Below are 16,916 nucleotides of genomic sequence, written 5' to 3'. Positions count from 1 at the left end.
TAGAGAAATCAGTTTTTAATTATATTTGTCCAGCACTAAAATTACATTTTTGACAAAGCTTTTATAGGAAGTATAGCTGATTTTCTAACCCAGATGATGGGGATCTGTTAATACTTTCGGCTACAAGAAATGCCAATTTGTGAGCGTATTGACATACAGAAGGCACGCGACAGGTCCCAGAAAAATTATAATACATGTGGGTCATTTTGTAGGTCAACATTTGCAGTTTATCGGCACTTAGTCCTATGTTATCATGTATAACATTGTAGCTAGTAGGCGATACCGTTCCCTGACGCACAGCTTGCGACACTAAAAAGAAGTCATAACGCTCAGGAAGCGTTATGACATCATCGACTACAGTACCAGGCACGGGATTTCGATTGTTGGTAAAGTACCGAGTATTGATCCGCTTAGCGACAACAATGAATGCCATTCGACAGCCGTCTTCTTTGCCTGCAGATTTATAAATCTCATCGAGTTTAGTTTTCAAAAACTTCACTTCAGTGTTAACGACCTGATGAAGTTGACCATCACCCACACCATCACGGAAGAACAGAATTCTCTCTGGTAAAATACCGTGATGTTCCCGGAACGCTTTTAGGGCATATGTCATATTCATTGACATCTGATTCGACAGCTCCTGGCCTTTCATGTGTTCGTTTACTGAAGAAAAGTAGCGGTTCGATGATTTCATGTCCATCGTAGCCACAAGTGCACCGTACGACTTGTTTTTGTTCTTCGACGAATGACACACATCAAAGCCAACAGTCATTAATCCGCGAAGAGGTAACTCTATCATCCATGGAGCGCCCATCAGTTTGGCGTTCATCTGAATAACCACTTTTGTGGCTATGGACATGAGACCAGCTGATTTCTCTTTTCTTGGAGCAATGGTCTTCAGAGTGACCACTTGTGATGGTACTGGACGATCAACACAAGTGCGTTTTTTAATACAGCTATACCTGTTGATGATGTAAACTAATAAGAATCCACTTTTTACAAACTTACTTTACCCATACTTCTCTTCGTTTGGAGCCTTAAGCACTAGCATTATAATTTGTGGATCTTTCGCTACTGCATTATCGATCGATTGTGAGTATGTCCCATTGCGATCATCGGGTATTTTATCACTGGAATGAAATACAAGACTAAATGTATTTCTATTTATAATATTATATAGTTTTAAATAATACATACTATCGAGGCTCGGAAATAGTCATTTTCATCCCACTGGCAGCACGAATGCAGAGCTTTACAAACTCCTCAGTCTCCCGTAAATTACGCTGTGGAGTTATCACATACCACCTCTTAATGTCCACATGCGAGTACATTGAGTTTTTTCGGAATTCCATAGTCCAATCAGCACGGTTATCGCATACAAATCGCTTTTGATTGCCAAAAACTATTTTCTCAGGAAATAAAACGCGAGCTGGGATGTCCACCAAAGCTGAATCAAGTTCAATATTCCACGATTTTAACACATCCATGCTCTCTTTCGACGATTGCAAGCGCTGGTTGAATGCGCGCAGGCGTTCAATGCGACGGTCCGGATTCAATCTGGTAAACTCGCTCATTGCTTTCATTAATCTAATTTAAGAATAACGAACCAATTTTGATATTAGAAATATTAACAACACAATTTTTGAATAGAATAAAAGACATACTGAAAATTTGCTCGCATAGCATCAGTCATTCCAGTAGCTCGAGCCAATTCGGGAACTAGCATAATAAGCTGATCCGTGCCACCACGAATGTTTTTCTCGGTAGGTCGTGACACCACCAATGGCTGCTTATGGTCACGAATTGTGATATTATATCTCTAAAAATCGAAATAGTAGAACGGTAAAATGATTTCTAAAAGTAAACAAAAGATTAAATGCTATTTGCCTAAACATTGTACATTCCAATTTTTAGATCGACTCGACTGTTCAGAACCAACAGTCGGTCGGCAAAGGAAACCGCGGAAGATTTGTTGATCGCATTTTGTTGCTCTATTATATAGAATCATTCTTTATGATTCAACATCATGATTTTCAGTTTTAAACGGAAGAAGAACATTTGCGTTGCTCATACATTAATAGTGTAACAAAGCTAGGTGTTCAAGGGGCGAAACTCCAGCTGCACTTAAACTTGCTTTGTATGTATTTTGTGTATTTTTGTACCGATGTACAATTACCTTTTTATAATATTCCACATACGATATATCTCCATCTTTAGTGTTAAACTTAGACAAGGGGTTCAATCCAAAGTCGACATCATCGATGCGATAGGTTTTATTGGTGTAATCAGTAAGACATATCATACCTGTGGAAGAGAATAAATGCTTAAATATACAACCATCAATAAGTTGTAGCTGCTAAAAAGTATATCTATTACTTTAGTAAGTGTTACGACTGCAGAGTTAGTTATGTATTTTTAAAAAACGCCGCAATTTGTATAGTTTTTTCGTTCGGTTATCCTAAGAAACAACCTACAGTCATACCTTTTGAGTTCCACCCTGTATGGTGCATCCATCCCAATAGCTAGACTTAATCCTGAGCTTTTTCCCATATTTAGATTACTCTAGTGATCCTATTGATACTGAGTAATAGATTGTCAGTGGCGCGATAACTCGCGAAGAATTGAGTCTTCCAGCAATCGGTGCCAGACCACGAACTATGTAAATGTTTTCGACTGGGCATTTTTAGTCTTGCCTTCTTTTGTTGACTATTATTTCCATCTCACATCTACTAATATTTTGTGTACAACAAATGCAATTACGAGTCATTAATCTAATTAGTCACACAGGCTTATGCACAAATTTATGTATGCATGTATACATGTATACATATGTAAATATGGAAAACTCACCCATTACTTGGCGTCTAAAAGCGTCTTGAAAGTCCTCGGTATGCCGAATCGCCTCATTTAGGATGTCATACAAGGTATCCGTTCTCATTACCTTATGAACGACATTGGCACACAATAATATATCAGACTCGTGTTGACGAATCGATGTTTGATATCCAGGCCACAATTCCACGTGGTAATTATTAAGTTTAATCTTTAGCAGAAATTAAAACACAACATTTAAAAGCTTTTAAACATTAGCCCGTCGTTATTTTTCGTTTGTAAAGATATTTCATGCAGTATAATAATAATATAATAATAATAATTGTGAAATTTGTGTTTTCCCTGATGTGATTTCCCTGAAAATAATTGCCGTCGCAGCAGCCAACAATGAGCCAATATTTGTAGATTAGTAAAAGCAGCAGAAAAAACTTATTGCAAGTTGTCAATAACTAATAACAGCTAGTTCGTTTTTTGACCCTCGAACACTTTTAAAGTGAGACTCAAAATAAAAAAGATTTTTACCAAAGTTTCGCATCCAGCCATTCCCAAGCCGATTCCAGGGAAACCGGGAATATTTTAATGCGACTAAATTTATATTGCTGCGCATGGTAAGATAATAGAAACGGCACTATCTCTTTAGTATTTTTCAAAATTTTCTTCAAAATTAAATGTATAATAATTTCTTTGGTTTTGCATCCTTTAATGCGGAGAATGTTGGTGACGAAACTTCGAAGGTGACTTCATCATTACATTCGAGTAAATAAACATATACATACGATGATGGGAAGGCATTATGTTACCAGCTTGGTTGGATTCGATTTCAACTAGGTACACATAAAATAGGAACAAACTGTTCACTTTTTAGGCGTTAAGATTAAGATTTTTAGTCAATATGAAAATCCATATAAAAATGGTATAAATATATATTTACATGGCAAGTATATTAAGTAAATTCATTTTTGTTAGTGCAAAGTGACGTACCTTCGCCTTAGCATCAAAATAGTTGCGGGATACAAGCTGGAGATTAAGACTCTCCATTGATTTTCGTAAGAGAAGATTAAGCACTTGGAATTGTTGATTGTCAGCTGCTTCAACTGAACCAACATGCTTAATTTTGATGGTAATGTTCTCTCCTGCGTGATTTTTTGTCACTAATTCCTTGAGGTTGAACTGAGTTGTGCAGAATAAAATAGTTCCGTCGAAAATGTATCCACCCAATATGTTTTTATGTTCGTAAAGGTATCCACGACGGTAACGTGTGTTGTCGACTTCAGGTTCAAAATCCACCCGGTACTGGTAAATGGTCCAGCATGGACGTTTTAAGAGCTTAAAATAATTGGTTTGGACATTTATTTTTGTGCCGCTAATTCCAGCTTTGGTTGTAAGTTCTTGAGGACGAGAGCGCACAACTTCAGTTATTAGGCGTCGTCCACGTGCAGATCCACGAGGATCGCCTAGTAATAAAAACATTGGAAATAAAAATAATCACAAAAAGAACAAAACCGATACCTTCAATGGCTTGAGCTTCAGAATCCTTAGACTCGGGTATGATCTCCGTCGTTTTTAATGCGTCCGCTGGGGGGACAGGTTTATCCGGACGAGCCTCGTTAGAAGATTGCCCCTACAAAGCGATAAATTCGTATGTTTTTACATAAATGTTTATATTTTATACCGAATAAGAGACAAAATAACACAAAATAGTTCAACAAACAGAACAGGAGGGTTAGCTTCGTTAAAAAAGGCCAAAAAGGGTTTTTGCTCCGATGGAACACACATTTCTGGATAAAAACCAACTAAGAGCTTGAAATTAAGCACAGCACAGAATTAAACACAGCTATGTTATCTATTGATACTTAAAAAAAAAAAACTCATTTAAAGATTTTAGAAACTCGAGATAAAATATGGTTTTTGATTTTATCAGGACAACAAAAATCGTGAATTCATTAAATTTTTCCAATTTAATAATGTCCCTCCTTGATGAATTCTTCGGTTCAATCGCCTGACTTTAGAAGGCATTGAGAATTTCTGACTGATATTGGTTGGAAAGTAAAAGAACCAATCCAGATTCGCCAATCTGTCTCTATGATCTTGCGTTTTTGATTTTCTCGTATCTTCAAAATTGTGGATACACCAGGTTTTCGCCCTATGTGGGGGAGGAAAGAGGCGTTGCAAAATTTTGAAACAAACTTGATTTAATGTGATATAACAGGAGACTGGGTACAAAATTTGGTTGCTTTAGCTCTTAATATCTGTGAGAACTAGGCGTCAAACAAGACAGACAGACAAACATGGCTTAATCGACTCGGCTATCGAAAACGCTTTCTTTCCCACTTTCTCCACAATCTAATATCCCACTATACTCTTTTTGAGTATTTGTACATGAATTCTACATAAATACTCTCACAGACTAGCTTTTCGACCGATCCAATTTAATCTCCATTAGCTTAGTTAGTTACATATGCATAAACCCAGCACATATGGATTAATAGGTTTGTGTTATGGTTTTAAACATGTTTAGAGACAGATATTATAACATAGCAGGCCAAGAAAACCACACTAATTCTATGCAAATTTCAGCACGACGGTTATCCAAAAGCATAAAGTGGAAATACGTACATATGTATTTACGTACGTACATTCAGTGGCTAAGTCAATTCTATAAAGAGCTAAGTAGGGGAAAACGTTAGGGGAAAATTATTCAACATAAAAACCTTCAAAAGATTTGCAAAAACAATATAACGTTGTATATTTTTAGCACATGCAAAGTTATACAAACTTGAACATCAAAGTTTTGTAAAGACACATTCAAGAATTGGTGCACCAATTAAGCTGTTCAGTAAAAAGCTGCAATATTATTCCGGTAACCATCTATATAGATCACTTTTTTAACATGTTATATTATTTACAACTGATTTAATACACAAATTAAAGTGAAATTACTTGATTACTGTGAATTTGAGTTCTGTATGTTTAAAAAAAACGCGATGTGCAAACCATATATCAATACTGCCGGGAAAGGATATACATACATGGTATGAATAATTGTATCTAATTTAATTTTCTTACCAACTGAAGACCCAAGCCACGGTTTGCAAAGTCCTTCTGTTTTGTTCCGCGCCCGCGTCCACGAGAATGCACAGAATTTGTTGGTAAATTATTCATTTTCCGTTGAATTATTTCCGTCGTCCACCGTCAAAGTTTTAAAATTACCCAGGGCTGAATGCGCAAGTTTTACACTTCCTGTTGCTATCGATGTCAAAATATCGTTTGTGGAGCTATTGGCTTTTTCCAAAATTAAATGATACTGTAATACTGTTCAGGAACAGGTAGTATTGGAATGCTTTTTTTTGCAAATGACCTATAAAATCATATCTACTAATTCTACATATGTAAACGGGACGCACGGGACAGTCGTTCACATTTAGATTAAAAAAAGTTAAAAATGTAACTGATATTTTTTTTGACAATAGGCTAATAACTTTTATTAGCAAAAACAGAAGTGGTGAGACGCACATTTCAACGGAAACAATATTCCAATGTGAATAATCGCAGAATGCTGCGCTTTGGTGTCTTAGAAGTGATTTTGGTTTGGATTTTACTCAATATTGATTGATACATTTAAAAAAATGTGAATTCGCTACCGACAAACATATCTTAGGCTAATTGAAGTTACCGTTAGCCGAGACTGCCTCATATTTTCTGACATCTTTTAAAATAGTAGAACTTGTAAGAGGGATTATCCGAAAAATGCCTTTGTTTTTGTTGTTGCGGTGCAATATTTTAAGTACAAAAATGCCTGTTTTAAGTACAAAACATATAGATTGGTTTCTTTCCCACAAGATGAGATTTATCCACTTTTATGGTGTTATTTTCGAATAAAATCATTCATCCTATTTAATTATGTCTTCAAAACATGTTATCTTCGTGGCGTACAAAGGTGCGGGTAGCGTCGCCATCTACAGCTGCTGATACCCCGACACATTCTATTGCCAATAACATATTGGAAGGTAGTGCAATTTTGAGTTTTTCTCTTTCGTTTTTTTTGTCTGACTTATTTTGCTAAAACCTTTTTTACGCAAAATGCAATATTTGCAAATATTTAAAATAAGCCAGTCAATTAGAATTAGAATTAGGTTTATTAATTGGATTAAAATTATGTGGGCAGGGCTGAGGGTTCTATCTAGCTAGTAATATTCGACGGAATATCAAAATTGAACAATTTTCCTATTGTTCCGACTGTCGTCTTTCGTGGTTTTTTTGGCGCATTTTCGCTAAAACCTTTTTTTGGCCTAAATTAAACGAAAGCAAGAATTTAAAATAAGACAGTCAATTAGAAAATAGATTCATTAGCTGTACAAATTATGTGGGAAGGGTTGAGAGATCTAGATAGCTAGTAATATTCCACGGTATATTAAAATCGATGAATATGTATAATAAAACTGGAAATCGTCGGTATATTTACGGTATATTTTTAAAATGAGACGGTATATTTTGGTATATTTCTGAGGGTCAGACCTTATTTCTTATCGATAAGTCCGCGGTCACACTGTTGTTTTGTTCTGAGGTTTAACGAAAAGCACGTTGGCTTATTCTGCAGATATGTCTAATCCTTACTTCGATGAATACGAAAATTTAGAGGAAAGTTAATTTATATAAATAATTAAAGAGCAAATAAATTATAAGATTTTGTTTTTAGGTCCATGAGCTAATGTTGAAAGATCGACTGGTACTGGGATACTTTCAGCTTTCTGTGCAAAGGCAGGAGCCCGGTTGGTCTATGTCGCTTAATCTTTGATTAGAGAGCGAGCATTGGATTAATAGGAGTGCGCTCTGATAGATGCAAATGGCATAAGGCCAACGAGTAGGTGATCTGGAGTAAGGACGCCACGATCATTTGAATTTTCTATTAGGGTTGAAAAAGGACGCGAATTGATTATTTCATGTAATTGGCATACCAAGTTCCGATGCTCATCGAAACCAAGGGCGCCCGACACGACTGAACTTTACAGGAGCCGCTTAGTCATTTCGACAGCGGCTTCAAAAGTCCGCCCAAAGTCCGTGGAACTAGGTGGGATAAAACACCAATCGAATCCAGCCAATGCGCTTGAACCTTGTCCTTGTGCTTCTGGATCCAAAATGAAGGTGCCTTAGCTCATCCAGCTCGATGCTTGCGCCACCGAAGTTAGTAGCATTGTCCGACCATATGCTTGGGCAACTCTTGTGGCCGTGAAACGTTTGAGGGCGTCCAAGAATGCAACCGTCAGATCCTTCAGCAGGTCTAGCCATGCTGTCTTCGAGGCGTATCAAATAAATACGGCTATGTAGCACTTCTGTCGGGCCTTGTTGCGTACATCTGTCTTGTAGTAGAAGAGTCCACAGTAATCTATACCTGTGGCAGTTAATGCAGGTGACTTCTGCACTAGATCCTTTGGTAAATCTGCCATTATCAGCCATGCGCCGATTAAATAAAATAAATGGAATACAAAGTATTTAGAGAAATCAGTTTTTAATTATATTTGTCCAGCACTAAAATTACATTTTTGACAAAGCTTTTATAGGAAGTATAGCTGATTTTCTAACCCAGATGATGGGGATCTGTTAATACTTTCGGCTACAAGAAATGCCAATTTGTGAGCGTATTGACATACAGAAGGCACGCGACAGGTCCCAGAAAAATTATAATACATGTGGGTCATTTTGTAGGTCAACATTTGCAGTTTATCGGCACTTAGTCCTATGTTATCATGTATAACATTGTAGCTAGTAGGCGATACCGTTCCCTGACGCACAGCTTGCGACACTAAAAAGAAGTCATAACGCTCAGGAAGCGTTATGACATCATCGACTACAGTACCAGGCACGGGATTTCGATTGTTGGTAAAGTACCGAGTATTGATCCGCTTAGCGACAACAATGAATGCCATTCGACAGCCGTCTTCTTTGCCTGCAGATTTATAAATCTCATCGAGTTTAGTTTTCAAAAACTTCACTTCAGTGTTAACGACCTGATGAAGTTGACCATCACCCACACCATCACGGAAGAACAGAATTCTCTCTGGTAAAATACCGTGATGTTCCCGGAACGCTTTTAGGGCATATGTCATATTCATTGACATCTGATTCGACAGCTCCTGGCCTTTCATGTGTTCGTTTACTGAAGAAAAGTAGCGGTTCGATGATTTCATGTCCATCGTAGCCACAAGTGCACCGTACGACTTGTTTTTGTTCTTCGACGAATGACACACATCAAAGCCAACAGTCATTAATCCGCGAAGAGGTAACTCTATCATCCATGGAGCGCCCATCAGTTTGGCGTTCATCTGAATAACCACTTTTGTGGCTATGGACATGAGACCAGCTGATTTCTCTTTTCTTGGAGCAATGGTCTTCAGAGTGACCACTTGTGATGGTACTGGACGATCAACACAAGTGCGTTTTTTAATACAGCTATACCTGTTGATGATGTAAACTAATAAGAATCCACTTTTTACAAACTTACTTTACCCATACTTCTCTTCGTTTGGAGCCTTAAGCACTAGCATTATAATTTGTGGATCTTTCGCTACTGCATTATCGATCGATTGTGAGTATGTCCCATTGCGATCATCGGGTATTTTATCACTGGAATGAAATACAAGACTAAATGTATTTCTATTTATAATATTATATAGTTTTAAATAATACATACTATCGAGGCTCGGAAATAGTCATTTTCATCCCACTGGCAGCACGAATGCAGAGCTTTACAAACTCCTCAGTCTCCCGTAAATTACGCTGTGGAGTTATCACATACCACCTCTTAATGTCCACATGCGAGTACATTGAGTTTTTTCGGAATTCCATAGTCCAATCAGCACGGTTATCGCATACAAATCGCTTTTGATTGCCAAAAACTATTTTCTCAGGAAATAAAACGCGAGCTGGGATGTCCACCAAAGCTGAATCAAGTTCAATATTCCACGATTTTAACACATCCATGCTCTCTTTCGACGATTGCAAGCGCTGGTTGAATGCGCGCAGGCGTTCAATGCGACGGTCCGGATTCAATCTGGTAAACTCGCTCATTGCTTTCATTAATCTAATTTAAGAATAACGAACCAATTTTGATATTAGAAATATTAACAACACAATTTTTGAATAGAATAAAAGACATACTGAAAATTTGCTCGCATAGCATCAGTCATTCCAGTAGCTCGAGCCAATTCGGGAACTAGCATAATAAGCTGATCCGTGCCACCACGAATGTTTTTCTCGGTAGGTCGTGACACCACCAATGGCTGCTTATGGTCACGAATTGTGATATTATATCTCTAAAAATCGAAATAGTAGAACGGTAAAATGATTTCTAAAAGTAAACAAAAGATTAAATGCTATTTGCCTAAACATTGTACATTCCAATTTTTAGATCGACTCGACTGTTCAGAACCAACAGTCGGTCGGCAAAGGAAACCGCGGAAGATTTGTTGATCGCATTTTGTTGCTCTATTATATAGAATCATTCTTTATGATTCAACATCATGATTTTCAGTTTTAAACGGAAGAAGAACATTTGCGTTGCTCATACATTAATAGTGTAACAAAGCTAGGTGTTCAAGGGGCGAAACTCCAGCTGCACTTAAACTTGCTTTGTATGTATTTTGTGTATTTTTGTACCGATGTACAATTACCTTTTTATAATATTCCACATACGATATATCTCCATCTTTAGTGTTAAACTTAGACAAGGGGTTCAATCCAAAGTCGACATCATCGATGCGATAGGTTTTATTGGTGTAATCAGTAAGACATATCATACCTGTGGAAGAGAATAAATGCTTAAATATACAACCATCAATAAGTTGTAGCTGCTAAAAAGTATATCTATTACTTTAGTAAGTGTTACGACTGCAGAGTTAGTTATGTATTTTTAAAAAACGCCGCAATTTGTATAGTTTTTTCGTTCGGTTATCCTAAGAAACAACCTACAGTCATACCTTTTGAGTTCCACCCTGTATGGTGCATCCATCCCAATAGCTAGACTTAATCCTGAGCTTTTTCCCATATTTAGATTACTCTAGTGATCCTATTGATACTGAGTAATAGATTGTCAGTGGCGCGATAACTCGCGAAGAATTGAGTCTTCCAGCAATCGGTGCCAGACCACGAACTATGTAAATGTTTTCGACTGGGCATTTTTAGTCTTGCCTTCTTTTGTTGACTATTATTTCCATCTCACATCTACTAATATTTTGTGTACAACAAATGCAATTACGAGTCATTAATCTAATTAGTCACACAGGCTTATGCACAAATTTATGTATGCATGTATACATGTATACATATGTAAATATGGAAAACTCACCCATTACTTGGCGTCTAAAAGCGTCTTGAAAGTCCTCGGTATGCCGAATCGCCTCATTTAGGATGTCATACAAGGTATCCGTTCTCATTACCTTATGAACGACATTGGCACACAATAATATATCAGACTCGTGTTGACGAATCGATGTTTGATATCCAGGCCACAATTCCACGTGGTAATTATTAAGTTTAATCTTTAGCAGAAATTAAAACACAACATTTAAAAGCTTTTAAACATTAGCCCGTCGTTATTTTTCGTTTGTAAAGATATTTCATGCAGTATAATAATAATATAATAATAATAATTGTGAAATTTGTGTTTTCCCTGATGTGATTTCCCTGAAAATAATTGCCGTCGCAGCAGCCAACAATGAGCCAATATTTGTAGATTAGTAAAAGCAGCAGAAAAAACTTATTGCAAGTTGTCAATAACTAATAACAGCTAGTTCGTTTTTTGACCCTCGAACACTTTTAAAGTGAGACTCAAAATAAAAAAGATTTTTACCAAAGTTTCGCATCCAGCCATTCCCAAGCCGATTCCAGGGAAACCGGGAATATTTTAATGCGACTAAATTTATATTGCTGCGCATGGTAAGATAATAGAAACGGCACTATCTCTTTAGTATTTTTCAAAATTTTCTTCAAAATTAAATGTATAATAATTTCTTTGGTTTTGCATCCTTTAATGCGGAGAATGTTGGTGACGAAACTTCGAAGGTGACTTCATCATTACATTCGAGTAAATAAACATATACATACGATGATGGAAAGGCATTATGTTAGGGAGCCATTATGTTACCAGCTTGGTTGGATTCGATTTCAACTAGGTACACATAAAATAGGAACAAACTGTACACTTTTTAGGCGTTAAGATTAAGATTTTTAGTCAATATGAAAATCCATATAAAAATGGTATAAATATATATTTACATGGCAAGTATATTAAGTAAATTCATTTTTGTTAGTGCAAAGTGACGTACCTTCGCCTTAGCATCAAAATAGTTGCGGGATACAAGCTGGAGATTAAGACTCTCCATTGATTTTCGTAAGAGAAGATTAAGCACTTGGAATTGTTGATTGTCAGCTGCTTCAACTGAACCAACATGCTTAATTTTGATGGTAATGTTCTCTCCTGCGTGATTTTTTGTCACTAATTCCTTGAGGTTGAACTGAGTTGTGCAGAATAAAATAGTTCCGTCGAAAATGTATCCACCCAATATGTTTTTATGTTCGTAAAGGTATCCACGACGGTAACGTGTGTTGTCGACTTCAGGTTCAAAATCCACCCGGTACTGGTAAATGGTCCAGCATGGACGTTTTAAGAGCTTAAAATAATTGGTTTGGACATTTATTTTTGTGCCGCTAATTCCAGCTTTGGTTGTAAGTTCTTGAGGACGAGAGCGCACAACTTCAGTTATTAGGCGTCGTCCACGTGCAGATCCACGAGGATCGCCTAGTAAGAAAAACATTGGAAATAAAAATAATCACAAAAAGAACAAAACCGATACCTTCAATGGCTTGAGCTTCAGAATCCTTAGACTCGGGTATGATCTCCGTCGTTTTTAATGCGTCCGCTGGGGGACAGGTTTATCCGGACGAGCCTCGTTAGAAGATTGCCCCTACAAAGCGATAAATTCGTATGTTTTTACATAAATGTTTATATTTTATACCGAATAAGAGACAAAATAACACAAAATAGTTCAACAAACAGAACAGGAGGGTTAGCTTCGTTAAAAAAGGCCAAAAAGGGTTTTTGCTCCGATGGAACACACATTTCTGGATAAAAACCAACTAAGAGCTTGAAATTAAGCACAGCACAGAATTAAACACAGCTATGTTATCTATTGATACTTAAAAAAAAAAAACTCATTTAAAGATTTTAGAAACTCGAGATAAAAGATGGTTTTTTATTTTATCAGGACAACAAAAATCGTGAATTCATTGAATTTTTCCAATTTAATAATGTCCCTCCTTGATGAATTCTTCGGTTCAATCGCCTGACTTTCGAAGGCATTGAGAATTTCTGACTGATATTGGTTGGAAAATAAAAGAACCAATCCAGATTCGCCAATCTGTCTCTATGATCTTGCGTTTTTGATTTTCTCGTATCTTCAAAATTGTGGATACACCAGGTTTTCGCCCTATGTGGGGGAGGAAAGAGGCGTTGCAAAATTTTGAAACAAACTTGATTTAATGTGATATAACAGGAGACTGGGTACAAAATTTGGTTGCTTTAGCTCTTAATATCTGTGAGAACTAGGCGTCAAACAAGACAGACAGACAAACATGGCTTAATCGACTCGGCTATCGAAAACGCTTTCTTTCCCACTTTCTCCACAATCTAATATCCCACTATACTCTTTTTGAGTATTTGTACATGAATTCTACATAAATACTCTCACAGACTAGCTTTTCGACCGATCCAATTTAATCTCCATTAGCTTAGTTAGTTACATATGCATAAACCCAGCACATATGGATTAATAGGTTTGTGTTATGGTTTTAAACATGTTTAGAGACAGATATTATAACATAGCAGGCCAAGAAAACCACACTAATTCTATGCAAATTTCAGCACGACGGTTATCCAAAAGCATAAAGTGGAAATACGTACATATGTATTTACGTACGTACATTCAGTGGCTAAGTCAATTCTATAAAGAGCTAAGTAGGGGAAAACGTTAGGGGAAAATTATTCAACATAAAAACCTTCAAAAGATTTGCAAAAACAATATAACGTTGTATATTTTTAGCACATGCAAAGTTATACAAACTTGAACATCAAAGTTTTGTAAAGACACATTCAAGAATTGGTGCACCAATTAAGCTGTTCAGTAAAAAGCTGCAATATTATTCCGGTAACCATCTATATAGATCACTTTTTTAACATGTTATATTATTTACAACTGATTTAATACACAAATTAAAGTGAAATTACTTGAACACTGTGAATTTGAGTTCTGTATGTTTAAAAAAAACGCGATGTGCAAACCATATATCAATACTGCCGGGAAAGGATATACATACATGGTATGAATAATTGTATCTAATTTAATTTTCTTACCAACTGAAGACCCAAGCCACGGTTTGCAAAGTCCTTCTGTTTTGTTCCGCGCCCGCGTCCACGAGAATGCACAGAATTTGTTGGTAAATTATTCATTTTCCGTTGAATTATTTCCGTCGTCCACCGTCAAAGTTTTAAAATTACCCAGGGCTGAATGCGCAAGTTTTACACTTCCTGTTGCTATCGATGTCAAAATATCGTTTGTGGAGCTATTGGCTTTTTCCAAAATTAAATGATACTGTAATACTGTTCAGGAACAGGTAGTATTGGAATGCTTTTTTTTGCAAATGACCTATAAAATCATATCTACTAATTCTACATATGTAAACGGGACGCACGGGACAGTCGTTCACATTTAGATTAAAAAAAGTTAAAAATGTAACTGATATTTTTTTTGACAATAGGCTAATAACTTTTATTAGCAAAAACAGAAGTGGTGAGACGCACATTTCAACGGAAAAAATATTCCAATGTGAATAATCGTAGAATGCTGCGCTTTGGTGTCTTAGAAGTGATTTTGGTTTGGATTTTACTCAATATTGATTGATACATTTAAAAAAAAGGTAAATTCGCTACCGACAAACATATCTTAGACTAATTGAAGTTACCGTTAGCCGAGACTGCCTCATATTTTCTGACATCTTTTAAAATAGTAGAACTTGTAAGAGGGATTATCCGAAAAATGCCTTTGTTTTTGTTGTTGCGGTGCAATATTTTAAGTACAAAAATGCCTGTTTTAAGTACAAAACATATAGATTGGTTTCTTTCCCACAAGATGAGATTTATCCACTTTTATGGTGTTATTTTCGAATAAAATCATTCATCCTATTTAATTATGTCTTCAAAACATGTTATCTTCGTGGCGGACAAAGGTGCGGGTAGCGTCGCCATCTACAGCTGCTGATACCCCGACACATTCTATTGCCAATAACATATTGGAAGGTAGTGCAATTTTGAGTTTTTCTCTTTCGTTTTTTTTGTCTGACTTATTTTGCTAAAACCTTTTTTACGCAAAATGCAATATTTGCAAATATTTAAAATAAGCCAGTCAATTAGAATTAGAATTAGGTTTATTAATTGGATTAAAATTATGTGGGCAGGGCTGAGGGTTCTATCTAGCTAGTAATATTCGACGGAATATCAAAATTGAACAATTTTCCTATTGTTCCGACTGTCGTCTTTAGTGGTTTTTTTGGCGCATTTTCGCTAAAACCTTTTTTTGGCCTAAATTAAACGAAAGCAAGAATTTAAAATAAGACAGTCAATTAGAAAATAGATTCATTAGCTGTACAAATTATGTGGGAAGGGTTGAGAGATCTAGATAGCTAGTAATATTCCACGGTATATTAAAATCGATGAATATGTATAATAAAACTGGAAATAGTCGGTATATTTACGGTATATTTTTAAAATGAGACGGTATATTTTGGTATATTTCTGAGGGTCAGACCTTATTTCTTATCGATAAGTCCGCGGTCACACTGTTGTTTTGTTCTGAGTTTTTACGAAAAGCACGTTGGCTTATTCTGCAGATATGTCTAATCCTTACTTCGATGAATACGAAAATTTAGAGGAAAGTTAATTTATATAAATAATTAAAGAGCAAATAAATTATAAGATTTTGTTTTTAGGTCCATGAGCTAATGTTGAAAGATCGACCCCGGCAGATAGCATACTGCAATGCCATTCTGGGCAACAAAGACAAATTTAAAGATAAAGTTGTATTAGATGTTGGTGCTGGTACTGGGATACTTTCAGCTTTCTGTGCAAAGGCAGGAGCCAGGTTGGTCTATGCCGTAGAAGCGTCTAACGTAGCTACAAAAGTTGCTTTGGATCTAATGCAAGATAATGGTTTAACAAGCATTGTTAAAGTTATTCACTCTAGAGTAGAAGAATTGGTCCTTCCTGTTTCATCTGAGAAAGTTGATATTATTGTTTCCGAATGGATGGGTTTTTATTTACTCCATGAAGGTATGCTCAGTTCAGTTCTTCTAGCTAGGGACAAATTTTTGAAAGAAGATGGACTAATGTTTCCCACAGAGTGCACGATTTTTGTGGCACCTTGCTCTGTTCCATCTCTGTTTGATTATTGGCAGAATATTGATGGTATAAAAATGGATAGTTTTGCTAAAAAGCTGAGAACGCAAAAGTCGACTAGGCCAGAGATTACACAATTGGATCCTAAAAATTTGCTACACGAGGGTGTCGTTCTTCATTGGATGAACTTGCTCGATGTGGATATGGCTGAACTTGAGGAAGTTCGTTTTAAGGATGTCGTTGCGGCACAAAGAGGGGGAAACCATCAAGGATTTTGCATATGGTTTGAGGTGCTATTTCCAGGCAACGAAGCCGTGATTCTTAGCACATCTCCTTTCGCCCCGGAAACGCATTGGAAGCAGTGTGTAGTAGTTCTACCACAAGACTCTTGCGAAACTGTTGATGAAAAAGCACCAATAGCATTTCAAATCTCTATGACGCGCAGCGCAAGTGACATGCGGAAGTACAATTTGGAAGTCGAGCTTCTCGATCCGAATATCGAAGAACACCCCGTGCCATGTTCCTGCCACATGACTAAATGTATACTAACTGAAGCACACTTAAAAACTATAAATACATCGTGATTTTATAATTGTTGTGCGGAACATAATAAAGAGTAAACCAATTTATTTAAAACTCTTAA

General features: G+C 36.5%; 3 protein-coding genes across 3 annotated transcripts; 1 reads left to right on the top strand and 2 right to left on the bottom strand.

Moving 5' to 3' along the window:
- Positions 1–46: 46 nt before the first annotated feature.
- LOC108162565 (protein aubergine) lies at positions 47–6,064 on the bottom strand. The gene is made up of 9 exons (XM_017297363.1): positions 5,899–6,064; positions 4,342–4,453; positions 3,814–4,286; positions 2,851–3,043; positions 2,177–2,304; positions 1,665–1,819; positions 1,198–1,587; positions 1,020–1,130; positions 47–962 (listed from the first exon to the last, which is right to left on the bottom strand). The coding sequence occupies exons 1-9, from the start codon at positions 5,992–5,994 to the stop codon at positions 62–64; spliced, it is 2,559 nt and encodes an 852-aa protein (XP_017152852.1). The 5' UTR covers positions 5,995–6,064; the 3' UTR covers positions 47–61.
- A 2,305-nt stretch (positions 6,065–8,369) lies between these two features.
- Positions 8,370–12,759, bottom strand: LOC117188720 (protein aubergine-like; the record flags this gene model as incomplete). The annotated part of the gene is made up of 8 exons (XM_033392998.1): positions 8,370–9,285; positions 9,343–9,453; positions 9,521–9,910; positions 9,988–10,142; positions 10,500–10,627; positions 11,174–11,366; positions 12,153–12,625; positions 12,681–12,759. Coding segments are annotated over 8 exons (2,430 nt in total), but the record flags the coding sequence as incomplete, so codon positions are not given.
- Positions 12,760–15,704: 2,945 nt separating this feature from the next.
- Positions 15,705–16,902, top strand: LOC108162989 (protein arginine N-methyltransferase 6). Its single transcript, XM_017297997.1, has 2 exons — positions 15,705–15,809; positions 15,868–16,902. The coding sequence occupies exons 1-2, from the start codon at positions 15,771–15,773 to the stop codon at positions 16,855–16,857; spliced, it is 1,029 nt and encodes a 342-aa protein (XP_017153486.1). The 5' UTR covers positions 15,705–15,770; the 3' UTR covers positions 16,858–16,902.
- Positions 16,903–16,916: the final 14 nt, after the last annotated feature.

Source organism: Drosophila miranda, chromosome 4 (assembly GCF_003369915.1).
Source record: "Drosophila miranda strain MSH22 chromosome 4, D.miranda_PacBio2.1, whole genome shotgun sequence".
Classification (NCBI taxonomy): Eukaryota; Metazoa; Arthropoda; class Insecta; order Diptera; family Drosophilidae; genus Drosophila; species Drosophila miranda.
Note: the sequence above shows the minus strand (reverse complement) of the source record. Positions and strands in the feature narration are given on the sequence as shown.